Source organism: Anolis sagrei, chromosome 1 (genome assembly GCF_037176765.1).
Source record: "Anolis sagrei isolate rAnoSag1 chromosome 1, rAnoSag1.mat, whole genome shotgun sequence".
Classification (NCBI taxonomy): Eukaryota; Metazoa; Chordata; class Lepidosauria; order Squamata; family Dactyloidae; genus Anolis; species Anolis sagrei.
The window spans coordinates 175,133,292-175,148,736 of record NC_090021.1 but is presented as its reverse complement, the minus strand read 5'-3'; the positions used below and the strand labels follow the sequence as shown (position 1 = coordinate 175,148,736).

General features: G+C 40.6%; 1 protein-coding gene across 4 annotated transcripts in view; it reads left to right on the top strand.

The window, feature by feature from the left end:
- Positions 1 to 2,424: 2,424 nt before the first annotated feature.
- RBM44 (RNA binding motif protein 44) overlaps positions 2,425 to 15,445 on the top strand; it is a 32,033-nt gene continuing 19,012 nt past the window's right edge. For 3 of the 4 annotated variants that reach the window (XM_067470437.1, XM_067470440.1, XM_067470430.1), the window contains exons 1-3: positions 2,581 to 2,618; positions 5,543 to 5,617; positions 7,682 to 8,071. In XM_067470437.1, the coding sequence (XP_067326538.1) occupies positions 7,732 to 8,071 (340 nt within the window). In that variant the 5' untranslated portion in view covers positions 2,581 to 2,618; positions 5,543 to 5,617; positions 7,682 to 7,731. Of the gene's footprint in view, positions 2,503 to 2,580; positions 2,619 to 5,542; positions 5,618 to 7,681; positions 8,072 to 15,445 lie in introns of those variants that run through there. The other variant, XM_067470433.1, reaches the window with a different exon arrangement.

The following is a 15,445-nucleotide window of genomic DNA, read 5'->3' as shown; positions in this document are numbered from 1 at the left end:
ATGCTGAGCATGACAGGTGAAATGGATAGGTTTTTGGAGATAGGTGCGGTGTGCAGACAATCTTAAATCTCTAGTAAAGTGCATTTGGGACATGATGCTTGGAGCTTCCTATTCTGGGAAGGCACACTGGAACAACCACATCTTCAAGCTCTTCCTAAAGACTGCCAACGTTGGGGCTTGTCTGATGTCCTTGGGGAGAGAGTTCCAGAGTCGGGGGGCCACCACGGAGAAGACCCTGTCCCTTGTTCCCACCAATCGCGCTTGCGACGCAGGTGGGATCGTGCTTGTTCTCCTTCACCTCATTTCACAAATCCAGTCTGTAATATAGTTGCTGTTTATTACAGAGAGAGAGAGAGAGAAACCGGAAAGAGCTATGAGATACAAAAGCAAATTGTGGGGAATGTTTCTCTGACAAAATATCAGGCCTACCATCTCTGTTCAGTCTGTGCACATTCGATGTAATTTTCCAAATTGCCACCAGAGGCTGATAGAGAACAAATGAATGTGTCCAGTTCTTTTGGTAGTTGGTGGGTGAGCTATTCAGCTCAGGAGAGGTTTTGATTCAATATTTTTGAAAAGGAATACAAATTATGTTTTTATTTCAATGTCTTTGGGAAACTATAAATCATGGGGGGGGGGGGTATTGTGTTCGATAACAGCATGACTCCAGTGTCATTTCTCACTCCTGGATATAGTTTCAACAACATTCTCTTCACACTTCTATATAATATAATATAATATAATATAATATAATATAATATAATATAATATAATATAATATCCTTGAAGGAGCTGGGGGTGGTGACGGCCGACAGGGAGCTCTGGCGTGGGCTGGTCCGTGAGGTCACGAAGAGTCAGAGACGACTGAACGAATGAACAACAACATAATATAATATAATATAATAAGTATGTACATATAATATTTATAATATTATAATGTAATATAGTATAATGCTAATAATAATAAGATATAATTATATATTCTATATTACATGTAATATTACTAATAATATTACAATATAATTGTATAGTACAATATAGAATCAAAGAGTTGGAAGAGACCTCATGGGCCATCCAGTCCAACCCCCTGCCAAGAAGCAGGAATATTGCATTCAAATCACCCCTGACAGATGGCCATCCAGCCCCTGTTTAAAAGCTTCCAAAGAAGGAGCCTCCACCACACTCCAGGGCAGAGAGTTCCACTGCTGAACGGCTCTCACAGTCAGGAAGTTCTTCCTCATGTTCAGGTGGAATATCCTCTCTTGTAGTTTGAAGCCATTGTTCCCCGTCCTAGTCTCCAGGGAAGCAGAAAACAAGCTTGCTCCCTCCTCCCTGTGGCTTCCTCTCACTTATTTATACATGGCTATCATATCTCCTAGGGGCCCCCCGGTGGCGCAGTGGGTTAAAGCACTGAGCTGCTGAGCTTGTTGACTGAAAGGTCACAGGTTCGATTCCGGGGAGCGGCGTGAGCTTCCACTGTTAGCCCTAGCTTCTGCCAACCTATCAGTTCGAAAACATGCAAATGTGAGTAGATCAATAGGTACCGCTCCGGTGGGAAGGTAACAGTGCTCCATGCAGTCATGCCGGCTACATGACCTTGGAGGTGTCTACGGACAACGCCGGCTCTTCGGCTTAGAAATGGAGATGAGCACCACACCCCAGAGTCAGACATGACTGGACTTAATGTCAGGGGACAACCTTTACCTTTACTATCATATCTCCTCTCAGCCTTCTCTTCTTCAGGCTAAACATGCCCAGCTCCTTAAGCCGCTCCTCATAGGGCTTGTTCTCCAGACCCTTGATCATTTTAGTCGCCCTTCTCTGGACACATTCCAGCTTGTCAATATCTCTCTTGAATTGTGGTGCCCAGAAGGTGCCCAGCCTTCTCTTCTTCAGGCTAAACATGCCCAGCTCCTTAAGCTGCTCCTCATAGGGCTTGTTCTCCAGACCCTTGTTCAGCAGTGGAACTCTCTGCCCCGGAGTGTGGTGGAGGCTCCTTCTTTGGAAGCTTTTAAACAGAGGCTGGATGGCCATCTGTTGGGGGTGCTTTGGATGCAATTTTCCTGCTTCTTGGCAGAGGGTTGGACTGGATGGCCCATGAGCTCTCTTCCAACTCTAGGATGCTATGATTCCTGCGTGAGGCGACAAATCCTCACTAATCAGGTTAAGCAGCCCTGGTTAGTACTTGGATGGGAAGCCACCAAATGATACAGGAACTGCAGGCTCTGAAACAGGGATACTGACAATAGCACATCCGGGTATTCTTCGCTTGAGAGCACCCCATGAACTCCAAGCAAACGGCACACACACTTTCAGTCGGCTGGGGATTTCTTCCCGCCTTCCGAGAGACCGCCTGTTCTGATTGGTGGAGGAGTCCTCCGCTTCCACCAATCTGCGCGGGCAGAAAAGCGAGCCAATGGAGTTCTGCTTCGGAGTGCGCGTCTCCTATAAAAGGACCCGGTTGGGCACGTGGGCGTCAGTTGGCAGACGCGCGAAGTGGAGGTTAGGGCTTATGGGTCAAGGAAAGGGTTTGGTGTTGAGATTCGCTGAGGGAGGGAGGGAGGGAGGGAGGGAGGGAGGAGGGGAGGGAAGGGACCCACTTGCTGTCTTCGCGAAGGGTATGTTGTTATTTTTTTTTGGTATGTGGTGAGTTTTGGAAAAAAAAAGCTCAGTGTTGACTTCTAGGGGCCCATTCTTTAAGAAAGAAGTACAGAAGAATGCCAAAATGGGGACAAGTTGTAACGTGGGGTGAGGCCAGGCCTCACTATTATGGCCAGGATATCTAACTGAAGTATTTCCCTTCTACCTTGAATTCTATGGCTTCATATTATAGAATCCTAGAGTTGGAAGAGACCTCCTGGGCCATCCAGTCCAACCCCCTGCCAAGAAGCAGGAATATTGCATTCAAAGCACCCCCGACAGATGGCCATCCAGCCTCTGTTTAAAAGCCTCCAAAGAAGGAGCTTCCACCACACTCAGGGGCAGAGAGTTCCACTGGTGAACAGCTCTCACAGTCAAGTTCTTCCTCATGTTCAGATAGAATCTCCTTTCTTGTAGTTTGAAGCTATTGTTTCACGTCCTAGTCTCCAGAGAAGCAGAAAACAAGCTTGCTCCCTCCTCCCTGTGGCTTCCTCTCACATATTTATACATGGCTATCATATCTCCTCTCAGCCTTCTCTTCTTCAAGCTAAACATGCCTAGCTCCTTAAACCGCTCCTCATAGGGCTTGTTCTCCAGACCCTTGATCATTTTAGTCGCCCTCCTCTGGACACATTCCAGCTTGTCAATATCTCTTGAATTGTGGTGTCCAGAATTGGACACAATATTCCAGGTGTGGTCTAACCAAGGCAGAATAGAGGGGTAGCATTACTTCCTTAGATCTAGACTCTATGCTCCTATTGATGCAGGCCAAAACCCCATTGGCTTTTTTGCCGTCACATCACATTGTTGGCTCATGTTTAACTTGTCCACGAGGACTCCAACATCTTTTTCACACATACTGCCAGGCATTGTCCCCCATTCTGTATCTTTGCATTTCGTTTTTTCTGCCTAAGTGGAGCATCTTGCATTTGTCCCCGTTGAACTTCATTCTTTTAGTTTTGACCTATCTCTAATCTGTCAAGATCATTTTGAATCCTGGGAGTTGTGGTTTGAAATGACTTCAGCTTTCTCTGCTAAAGACTGCAGGTGCCTTCCAAAACTAGAGCCCAAATCCCAGGATCCCATAGCATTGAGCCGGGGCAGTTAAAGTGGTGTCAAACTGCATTGATTCAATAGTGTCCATCAGGCATAGGCGAACTTGGACTGTTAGGAATTGTGGAAGTTGAAGTCCAAAACACCTGGAGGGCCCAAGTTTGTCCATGCTTTGTAGGGATGCACCCCATGGTCATAGACTTGCAGTCAAACAGTCCCTGGGATAAAGGGCTTGTTGTTGCTGGACTACAACTCCCATCAATCCTAGCAACTCAGGCAATAATGCAAGGATCATAGGTTGGAGACTGATCAAAAGCTTTGTAACATCTATTTGTGCCACCTCTATTACAATATTAATATTTAATTTTACAGTATTATTTACTTATATTTATTTATACTCTGCCTTTCTCCCCCAGGCAGCTAACACATTTTGATTAATGTAAAACAAAGTGTGGTAGAGGCTCCTTCTCTGGAGGCTTTTAAACAGGCTGGATGGCCATCTGTTGGGGGTGCTTTGGATGCAGTTTTCCTGCTTCTTGGCACGGGGTTGGACTGGATGGCCCATGAGGTCTCTTCCAACTCTATGATTCTATGATTCTAAGTGAAAACATTTTTTTAAATAGTTCTGTGTGTCAAGTGAAAATGCATTTTCACTTATTATATTGGTTTTGCATTTTATGTATTTTATTTTCTGGTTTTGTTATTTTTTATGTTTATGTTTTCTGGTTTTGTTATGTTTGTTATGTTGTTTGTTATTGTGTGTACTGTACTGATGGGCATGGCCTCATTTAAGCCGCACCGAGTCCCCCTGGGGGAGATGGAGTAGGGTATAAATAAAGTTTTATTATTATTGTATTTTTTAAAAATAGATTTTTTTAAAAATTATATTTATTGGATCCCCTGGTGGCACAAGGTTAAACCCTTGTACTGGTAGGACTGCTGACTGATAGGACAGCGGTTTGAATCTGGGGAGAGCTGGTTGAGCTCCCTCTGTCAGCTCCATGCGGGAACATGAGAGAAACTTCCCACCAGGATGGTAAAACATTAGAAACATCTGGGTGTCCCCTGGGCATCGTCCTTGCAGACGGCCAATTCTCTCATACCAGAAGGGACTTGCAGTTTCTCAAGTCACTCTTGACATGACAAAAATGTATTTATTTTATTTTAACTGTTAAAACGCACAACCCCCCCCAAAAAAATAATCCCACCCCCACAGCATATTAAACATATTAATTTCTCACATTCAAGTATTGTGAGCAAGGTTATTTATTTATTTATTTAAAACATTTATATTCCGCCCTTCTCACCCCGAAGGGGTCTTAGGGCGGAGCACAACATACAAACGGCAAACATTCAATGTTTTAAAAGTAACAGAGGCTGGATGGCCATCTGTCAGGGGTGCTTTGAATGCAATATTCCTGCTTCTTGGCAGAATGGGGTTGGACTGGATGGCCCATGAGGTCTCTTCCAACTCTTTGATTCTATGATTCTAATAAAAATAAACCCTTAATCTGTCTGGTTGGCCTCAGCATTTTGGAATAGGATTATTTCTATGATCAGAGAAATCTGCTTTTCACTTCACAGAGGATAGTCTACTATAAGAATATTGACTTCTATGTTTGGATGGGGCAGCTGTTTCATCTAGCAGGCCCACCTGTATTTTTAACTGAATCAAGAATATTTACTCTCCTCTCTTTAGAATATATACAGGAATCCCTTGTCAGACAAATTAGCAAGTATAGAGGTTTTTTGCTGATAAAAAACAAAGCAGTGGTGATGAAACATTTGACACAGTCTACCATTTATACCAATGAGGCATATGCTAAAGTCTGTTTCTGTGATTTTTCAGTAACGGTGGAAGTACTGTCTAATAAGAAAGAAACTGGAAATGTGAATAGTTTGAATACATTGGAATTTGGAAGATGTAAGTTTTACCTACAAACTTCAAATGTTCTGTTACCCCATATATATTCTTCTAAGCCAGGGGTCCTCAAACTAAGGCCTGGGGGCGGATGCGGCCCTCCAAGGTCATTTACCCAGCCCTCGCTCAGGGTCAACCTAAGTCTGAAACGACTTGAAAGCACAAAACAACAATAACAACAATCCTATCTCATCAGCCAAAAGCAGGCCCACACTTCCCATTGAAAAACTAATAATTATATATTTGTTGAAAATGTTCTTCATTTTAATTGTATTGTTTTAAAATGTTTTTTTGCACTACAAATAATATATGTGCAGTGTGCATAGGAATTCATTCATGTTTTTTTCAAATTATAATCCGGCCCTCCAACAGTTTGAGAGACTGTGACTTGGCCCTCTGTTTAAAAAGTTTGAGGACCCCTGCTCTAAGCGATGCTGTGCAATCCTTGGACTTTCCCATACACTGAACTTCAGCTTCCAGAATTCTTGGCCATTCAAGTTAGCTGGGTCTTTTGACAGCTGTGGAGGACAACCGTTGCTTTAATGATTTTGACCCTACTCCTTCTCAGTTAAAGTATTTGATGTGTGTTAACACTGAGTTTTAGTTCTGATTGGTAGTGAGCAATTTCCAAAGAGCTAAGCGCCTCTTTTCCAAATGAATTTTCAAACACTTTCAGGAGCATTCACCTGGTACGCTAGTAAGCTATTTCGGAAGTAAAAGTGACTCTGTAAAATAAGTTTGTACTATGCACAAATTGATCTTCATATCAAATCTGCAAAGTATGTACTCTTAATTAGATTATTTTGATGCAGTCATCATATTACTTACAAAAAAAAATGGTCTGCATCCTGTACACCAGGGGTTCTCAAACTATGGCCCGGGGGCCAGATACGGTCCTCCAAGGTCATTTACCCGGCCCTCACTCAGGGTCAGCCTAAGTCTGAAACAACTTGAAAGCACACGACAACAACAACAATCCTATCTCATCAACCAAAATCAGGCCCACACTTCCCATTGAAATACTAGTAAGTTTATATTTGTTAAAATTGTTCTTCATTTTTTGTATTATTTTAAGTGTTTTTTGCACTACAAATAAGATATGTGCAGTGTGCATAGCAATTCATTCATTATTTTTTTTCAAATTATAATCCGGCCCTCCAACAGTTTGAGGGACTGTCACCTGGCCCTCTGTAAAAAGTTTGAGGGCCCCTGCTGTACACCCTTACCTATTTATTATTTATTTACAGTATTTATATTCCACCCTTCTCACCCTGAAGGGGACTCAGAGTGGATCATAGAACACATATATGGGAAACAGGCAATGCCATTATACATTGACAAGACAGACAATTGTACATAGATAGAGGTGTATATGTATATATATGTTTGATAGTGTTGTTTTTAAATTGTTTTAAATTGCTTTTAAATTTTGTTAGATTTTAGCTATTCTTGTAAGCCGCTCCGAGCCCCAGGGGAGTGACGGCATATAAGTTTAAATAATAAAAAATAAATAGAAGGGGGACTTTTCCATCTTTGACATCTTGGAGGCTGTGCTCTGTTCCAGTCATGATGGGTGCTGTTGCTCCACTTTCTCTGTCAAAGAGCTTTCTTTGTAAACTTCCCCCTTGATCTAATTGCCAACGTTTTTCTGGCATTTCCTTATGGGTGCCTTAAGCGGTGCCTATTTATCTATTCACATTGCTGTTTTCATAACTACTAGTTAGGCAGAAGCTGGGCTAAAGGTCAGGAGCTCACCCTGACTCAAGCTTCGAACTGTCAGCCTTTCGGTTGGCAAGATTTACTGCAGCTTGCAGTTAACCTGCTGTGCTAAAGCCCGGCCCTATGAGTAAGTCCCATGGAAAGTAGTTGAAATTCCTGGAAATAGGTGCAGTACATGAGATTGTATTGTTAAAGCGATATTTAAAATATTTATATTTAGAATATAAATATAAAATGAAGTATTCCACTTGTGATTACCATGCTGCTTAGAATTATAGTATAAGTTTCAGGATTATTTAGCTGCTGATTATTCTTTTTCTATACATATCTATTTTCCTTGCTTTCCAGGAATTATAATTGACATACTTTTCTCCATGTCTTACACACATGTCTAAAATATGTCATGCCTACCTCATTTTAATGAAGTTTCATGGATTTTGTCTCCGTACTACACAAGAGGATGGTTTCTGGGAGATCAATCAGTTTATGACCAGGTCACTCATTTAGTGGTACCTTTATACAGTCTTCCAAGAGCACCCATTTCAACTCTTGAAATCAGTGGCTGTTCGGCAAATCCATTCCCGGCAGTCCCACCTTGGTCACCTTTTGCTTTTAACCATCCTCAAAGGCAAAACAGTTATTACAGATATGCTGCTGGTGGACTGAGTGCCACTGCTGAAACAAATGCTTGCAGAGCAGATACTCTAGAGAAGCACAATATTATTCAGAGTTCTTCGGGTGAGTTCAATTTTACTTTTGATTGATACAGCAGTTGTTTGTCAGCAGTGTGTAAGTATGGTAAGTGGTTTTGAGTAATTTAGCTGGAAAGTACTCAAGAACTGTTTGTTTATGTTTGTGATGCCTAGTTGATGGTTCAAAAATTTATAATTTCGCAACCATTGGAAATCCAAAGAGATCCTGTGCTAATACTTTTTTACTTTAAGAGAAAAGTTTATGGAATTAGCCAATGACCTATATCAAAATACATAAGCTTTAATAAAAATATCTACTGTATATTCCGGCATATAAGACGACTGGGCATATAAAACGACCCCCAACCTTTCCAGTTAAAATATAGATTTTTTGATATACTCGCCGTATAAGACTACCCCTCTTCCAACACACACCAAATAAATAATTTAAAAGCATCAGATTTGATTTCAATATGGTAATTTTCCTGTTACTGTACTTCCTTCTCTGCCTCTCAGATCTCACACATGCGCACCTGCAGCACTTCACTGCAGTCTTCAGGAGCGAGATCTGAGAGGCAGAAGAGGAGGTACAGTAATAGGATACAAGGGCGAGTTAGACAGGTAAAAGAGGTGTGTTTTTCTGGGTCTAGAGCCACTTTATCTCTTTTTACCATACCCGGGCGCCCCGGACCCCTGCAGCTTGCTCTGCCCTTCACTTACACCTTCCCGGTGAGGCGCCCCATCACCTCATCATCGGGACTACATTAAGTCCATGAATCCTGATGAATGGATTTTCTTCTACCGTACTTGTACAGCGTCACCCTTAATACTTTCATACAGTAGCTGCATATGGCAGGGACATGGCCACTGCCATTTTTGAGCTCCCCCCCACCCCACCACCACCATATGCGGCAACCACAGATTCTCCAATCCAGATTGGAAGTTTCAGCACCTGCTCTATAAGACAACTCCCTGCATATAAGACTACTCCCGCATATGACAGCTCCCATGCATAAGGCTACTCCAGCGTATAAGACAACCCCTGTGTATAAAACTACTCCCATGTATAAGACTCCTGCGTATAAGACGACCCCTGACTTTTGAGAAGATTTTCTTGGGTTAGAAAGTAGTCTTATTCGCCAGAATATATGGTAATATGTACCAAAGTTTTAAAGAAAATGAAAGCTATTATAACTATTACTTTTTTAAACATTTTTTCTTTATTATAAAATTAGTTGCTTGGACTGCAGCTTCTCATCCTTTTGGCCAATTGTAGTACATACTGCATACTGGGGAGGAGTGTATCTGAAAAGCAGAAAAATATTGTTTGCTTGGTGGTAAATAAATACATTTTGTTTTCCTCAAAGGAAGAAAGATATTTGGTGCATGTGCAGTTGAGTCAGTGCTCTACTGGTTCTCAACTTCATAGAGGTGCAAAACACTTAGAAATATAACACAAAGTTAGAGGAAGAAACAAGGTTTCAAAGCAAATGAAGCTCTTACTGTCTTATTTTCCCCTACCTAAAATACACAGAGTTCTCATTATTTTGAAATTGGATTGGTGGGGTTGGCTGCTCCCCTGTTTGTCTCATCATTTCACCTTGCCCTGGTTGGAAGTGCTGCTTTGATCCTTATGTGTGATTTCCGGCTTTAAAACAGATATGGGTAAAGTGAGGGTTGGGAGTGGCATGTAACCCTAGGGGGGGTTTTTGGGTTTTTTGTGGCCTTTACCTCCTCCTTCCCTTAGGGTCAAAACATTTTTTGTAAATATAAGGGTTGGGGGCATTTCTCTCATTTTTGGCCCAGGCCTTTCTCGCATAGCATGAAATAAACAACAACAACAACAACAATAATCTTTATTTCTATACTGCCCTATCTCCCCGAGGGGACTCAGGGTGGTTTACAACAGAAATTTATTTATTTATTTATTTATTATTTGAACTTATATGCCTCCACTCCCCTGGGGCTCGGAGCAGCTTACATGAATGGCTAAAATCTAACAAAATTTAAAAACAATTTAAAAACAATAATATCAAACATTAAAAGCCTGTCAAAACAGGTATGTCTTACATGCCCTGCGGAAAGCTGATAAGTCCCGCAAGGCACAGACTTCAGGTGGCAGGGTATTCTAGAGTGATGGTGCCACTGCTGTAAAGGCTCTGCGTCTGGTTGCTGTTAGACGCAAGGTCTTGACACTGGGAGTTTCCAATAAATCTTGGTCCTCAGAACGGAGAGATCTCTGGGGTTGATAGGGGATGAGGCGGTCCCTCAGGTACATCGGCCCCAGACCATGCAAGGCCTTAAAGGTGAGTACCATCGCTTTGAAAGTGATCCTGTGCTCAATTGGTAACCAGTGCAGCTGTAGTAAGCCTGGTGTTATGTGGCATCTTATCGGAATTCCCGCAAGAAGCCGAGCAGCTGCATTTTGTACCAACTTGAGCTTCCGGATCACCGACAGAGGAAGGCCAATGTAGAGGGTGTTACAGTAGTCCAGTCTTGAGATGACCGTAGCCTGGATCACCGTAGCTAGGTCGTCCCTGGATAGGTAGGGGGCCAGCCGTCTAGCCTGCCGCAGATGAAAAATTGGCAAACATTCAATGCCAGCATAACATAACAAACAAATCAAATCATAAACAATAAAATAACATCAGGTGTACGTATAGAACAACTAAAAAATAACAAACTTAGACATTTTTTTATATATATAATCTTTATTAGGTTTTACAATTTTATAGACATATAAACATATATTCCCCCCATGTCAGTAAGTATGTTTAACAAATTCCTTGATCCTCGGGGGTCTAGGTGATCGATACAACAGAAAAGTGAGAGAGAGCCAGAGAGCCCTTCCCCCCCCTACCCCCCCACAGCACACATCTATTTCCCCCCCCAACACACAAACTTAGACATTTAAATATGTAATTCAAACATTTAGAGCATGTTTACTACTAGATCTAATGATAGCAAACACTCAAAACATTAAAAGTAAAAAAGCATTTACAAGTCAACAGGGCTGAAGTGGTGTCCAAGGCAGAGTAATTAAGGTGCTGGCAGAAGAAAGTTACTATAGGACCTATAGGATATTATGCCTCCCCATAATATCCACTTCCATTCTTTATGCCCTCTCAGAGATTCCCAGATCCTCACAATTAAGGAGTAAGGACAGGAATGCAGCCCAGCTCTTCAGGGGGGGGGGGGGGGGGGTATAAACTGTAGTATGAAGTCCTTTGGGAAGCAGATGGGGCTGTTTTATCTCGTGATGGTAGGTGTCTCTATCCATGTTGGTAAAAGTCCTATAGTGCCAAGATCTTATTGATTGGCTGAACATAGTTGGATTGAAAAGCAGGCTCTGGATCTAGTGCTGGCTGTTTTATTTGCTGCTGGCGTCAGGTGAGATGGCACAGCTGTGGGGGCCACACCAAGTATGTTTGGAAAGGCTGGCCCCAGGCAGGAGTTCTAAGGTAGAGATCTTCTGCCTTGTTTATACAAGGGGTATTTTTAAGTAAGGTCCGTTGGACCATAAGTACACAATGAAAGTTTATTTCAAAAAAGTAAATTTATTTTCAGAAAGTACATACTTCACTCTATTTTTCGACATAGTTGCCAAGTTTGTTCAAACACTTATCATATCTCTGAACAAATTTTAAAATACCCTCTTCATAAAAACTTGTCGCCTGCTCCGATAACCAAGAGTTCACTGTAATCAGAGAAGGGCGACTGGAGATGTCCTCATCATGGACGTTGTCACGGCCATCTTTGAATTGTCGTACCCACTTACGCACTTTGTTTTCACTCATAACAGTGTCATCGTACACTTCACAAATCTGTCGATGAATTTCTGCAGCAGGCAGGTTCCTTGCTGACAAAAACTGTATCACTGAGCAAACCTCACATGCGGAGGGTGAGTTGATAGTCTTAAACATTTTTGAAGCACAGAACAGAACTGTACAGGTTGGCTACAGAGCGGAAACTGAGCACAGTTGTTCCCGTGGCATGCCGATACATGACACACGCGTTCGTTGCGGTATGCGCGCGAACTACTAGTGTCTACAACAAAACGAACCTTACTTTAAAAAATACCCCTCGTATGATGTCACTTGCCTTTCTTCAGTACTCTTAATAAGGTTAACAGGGAATGTATGAAAATGAGAGAAAGAATTGGTTTTGACAAAAGGAAACAACAGAAATCAATACTAAAAATATTTATTAAGGGATGGGACAATATGGAGAAAATCAACCACCCAAGATAACCACTGCTTAATGTGCCTCTGAGGTCGAGTGTACAGGTTTAAGGTTTTTTTTTTTTTTTTTCATGACTGCAGTAGAAGTGAAGTGGAGGAGTTGAAGCCACTTCAATTGCTGAAAAGCGGCATTGAAATTGAGTGGAAATGGGTTGGTAATATAAAGAACTCCATAAGTATTCACTTAAAGCGAAGAAAATGGAGACTAAAAATAGTTTGCCAGCAAATGGTGGTGAAAAATGTCAGGGGGAGGGAGTGAAAGTTTGAGACTGCAATGACCCACCATATTATTTCTAAAGATTTGAAGACAGAGAAAATTGCCACTGCAAGGACAATAATGGGTTCAGTGTGCATTTTGACTCTTAAGGAGTTGAAGGTGATGGGCAGAACTGCATCAGAATGTCATTTCGGTGTACGAGCAAGCTTGCCTTCAGTTATGTCAGTCTGCTGCAAAGAGAAAGAGATGAAAGAATAGGCTTGGATCAGTGAACAAATTTACATGTCCTCCCAGCAAATTATGATACAATTCATGTATTTATTGGTTTATTAATACAAAAAGCACAATTGATGGGCAAGCAGACCTATGCCAGAATTAGCGGTTTCTTACATACTGTGATAATTATAGTGTAATCATGCCAGTGAATTCAAGGAGAAATTTAATTTTAAGTAATAATAATAATAATAATAATAATACTTTATTTGTACCCCGCTACCATCTCCCCAAGGGACTCGGTGCGCCGTACATGAGGCCGAGCCCAAATACAACAATACAAGCAATAAAACAATACAAGTAATTAAAATAAAAAGTACTTCTAGTCCTGAAACAAATAATATAAATTGATCAACTACTGTTTTTCAAATAATGATTAGGGAAATAGTGAGCAATGAGTTAAATTAATTGCTGCCAGGCACCAATGTTCAATCACAATTAAGGAAAATGGAACATGGAGAAACACTGAATTATAGAACAGTTAAGTGCCAAGCAGGCTTCAATAAAATGGATGTATTAAATATGGTTAATTTAAATGATAATGAATTTGAAAAGGATGTGCTTCAGTTGAGAAGGTACAGGGAAAATAGAGATAAGCCTCAAGACGCATATCTAGAGGAATTAATATACAATAGGAAAAGCAACAGCATGAGCAGATAGCATTGTAAGTTTTGAGACTTTTGCAAAAATTTTGCAAAACTAAACTTTTGCAAAATACAGATAAGTAATGAATGAGGAATGGCAGGAAAGAAGAGGTCTCATAAGAGAAGATAATTCTTCAAATGAGAACATGATAACCAAATACAGTTTATTTCAATGTAAGTCCTTCAGGAGTTTACTAAAAAGAGCTTATGCATATTAGACTTACAGAATTCAACTACCAGTTCACATTCTGAAAGAAGAAATGTGAAGGAAAATAGGGAAACATTAATCTCTGGAGAAAAAATGGTTCAGAAAACGGAAATTCCTCTACCAGAACGTTGAAAGATGCAGTGAAAAATAAGTAGGCAACATCTTTCAATACAAGACTTTCAGCTTATAGTCTGATACACTCTATTGGTTATAATTCCACAACATTTGCTGCATGTAGTATACATGCAATTACAGTTAGTATGAGATCACTGTAGTTAAGCCACTAGGAAGCAGACTGGAAGTCATGTACAGGGTGTAGCAGCATAACTTCCTTTTTACAAAACTTAATAAAACCCATTGTATGAATCAGGAAAAAAATTATAATGTAGGCGCATACCTAAAGTTTTGTTTTACGTAGTTTTGAAGATCAAATTAGGTAGGTGACGTTCTCCATTCTCCATACACTGAGTAAACCGATTTCTGGTATTTGTCATGACTCTTGCCAGCATAGCAGGCGTTATGTTGGCAATTTCTTCCTGGATATTGGTCTTCAAATCTTGTAGGGTCCTTGAAAGTAAAGAATTGTACATGCCTAGAATTCAAAGAAAAAGATTTAATAGGAAATCGTTTTGAGGAGGGGTTTCATATGTTCCTTCTATTCATGGAGGAAAAAAAATTAAGAGCAAGCTTATAGGACATGATCACATTTTGGGATACAAGGATCTTACCCTAGACAGAATCAGGGACTGGTTATATTCCTCCAAAGTAGAAAGTAGAATAATATTGACAGAAAGATTCCGGGGGGGGGGGGGGGGCAGGGGGAGAGGAAGATTACTGCTTTGAGGGAGATTGTGATTGAGCTTAACAACAAATCAATGGGCAATTGTGGTAAACATTGTTGGAACAATGGGTGAAAATGTGGAATAAAGGATTACAATTCATGTTATGTTATAACTTGAAAGATAATTTCTGTAAAATGATGTACTGAGTTTTATTGTTTTATTGTTTTGCTTGATGTTTTATTATTTGCTTTGTTTTACTGTTATATTTGTATGGTGTTGTTTGTTGGCGGCCTTGGCCATTGTAAGCTGCATCGAGTCCTTCGGGAGATTTTGCGGGGTATAAATAAAGATAATAATAATAATAATAATAATAATAATAATAATAATAATAATAATACTGGTGGTATATGACATCTGAAAAACTCTCTAAGATATATACAAGGAGCTCCGGTATTTGCTGGTGATCTAGATATCCATTTATTTTTTATAAGAATTATATTGCTGTAAGAAACCCACTACTACCTTTTCCAAAACATTTCTGGTCCCAAGCATTTTGGATAAGGGAAACTCAACCTGTACAGTAAAATAGAATTGTTTGCCATCAGTAACTGTTGTAACTAATTGTGATAATTACACACGTAAATATTTTTTACCTTCCAGATTTTTTTGATACATCACACAGTCCTAGACACTTGGGAAGTGTTGGACGTGTGATCCAATACAACAGCCAGCAGAGTGACTTTGTTTGCTATGTACTAATATTGTTGTGTTTCAAATAATAACAGAGTAAAATAATATATAACAGACTTGAGTATAAATAAGTGGGGCTTTTTCAGCCTTAAAAAGAGGATGAAAAACTTGGCTTATACTCAAGCATATAGGGTACTAGCTGTCCTCTGCCACGTGTTGCTGTGGCCCAGTCTGGTGATCTGGAAAATAAAGTAATGAGAAAGTGTTGGTTTCTAATATATGTAATTTCTTTATGCTTGTGGGTAAACAGTATTTCTTGCTGTTTCTTTGTCAGTGTTGATGTGGAGAGTGTCTGGTTTGCCCAC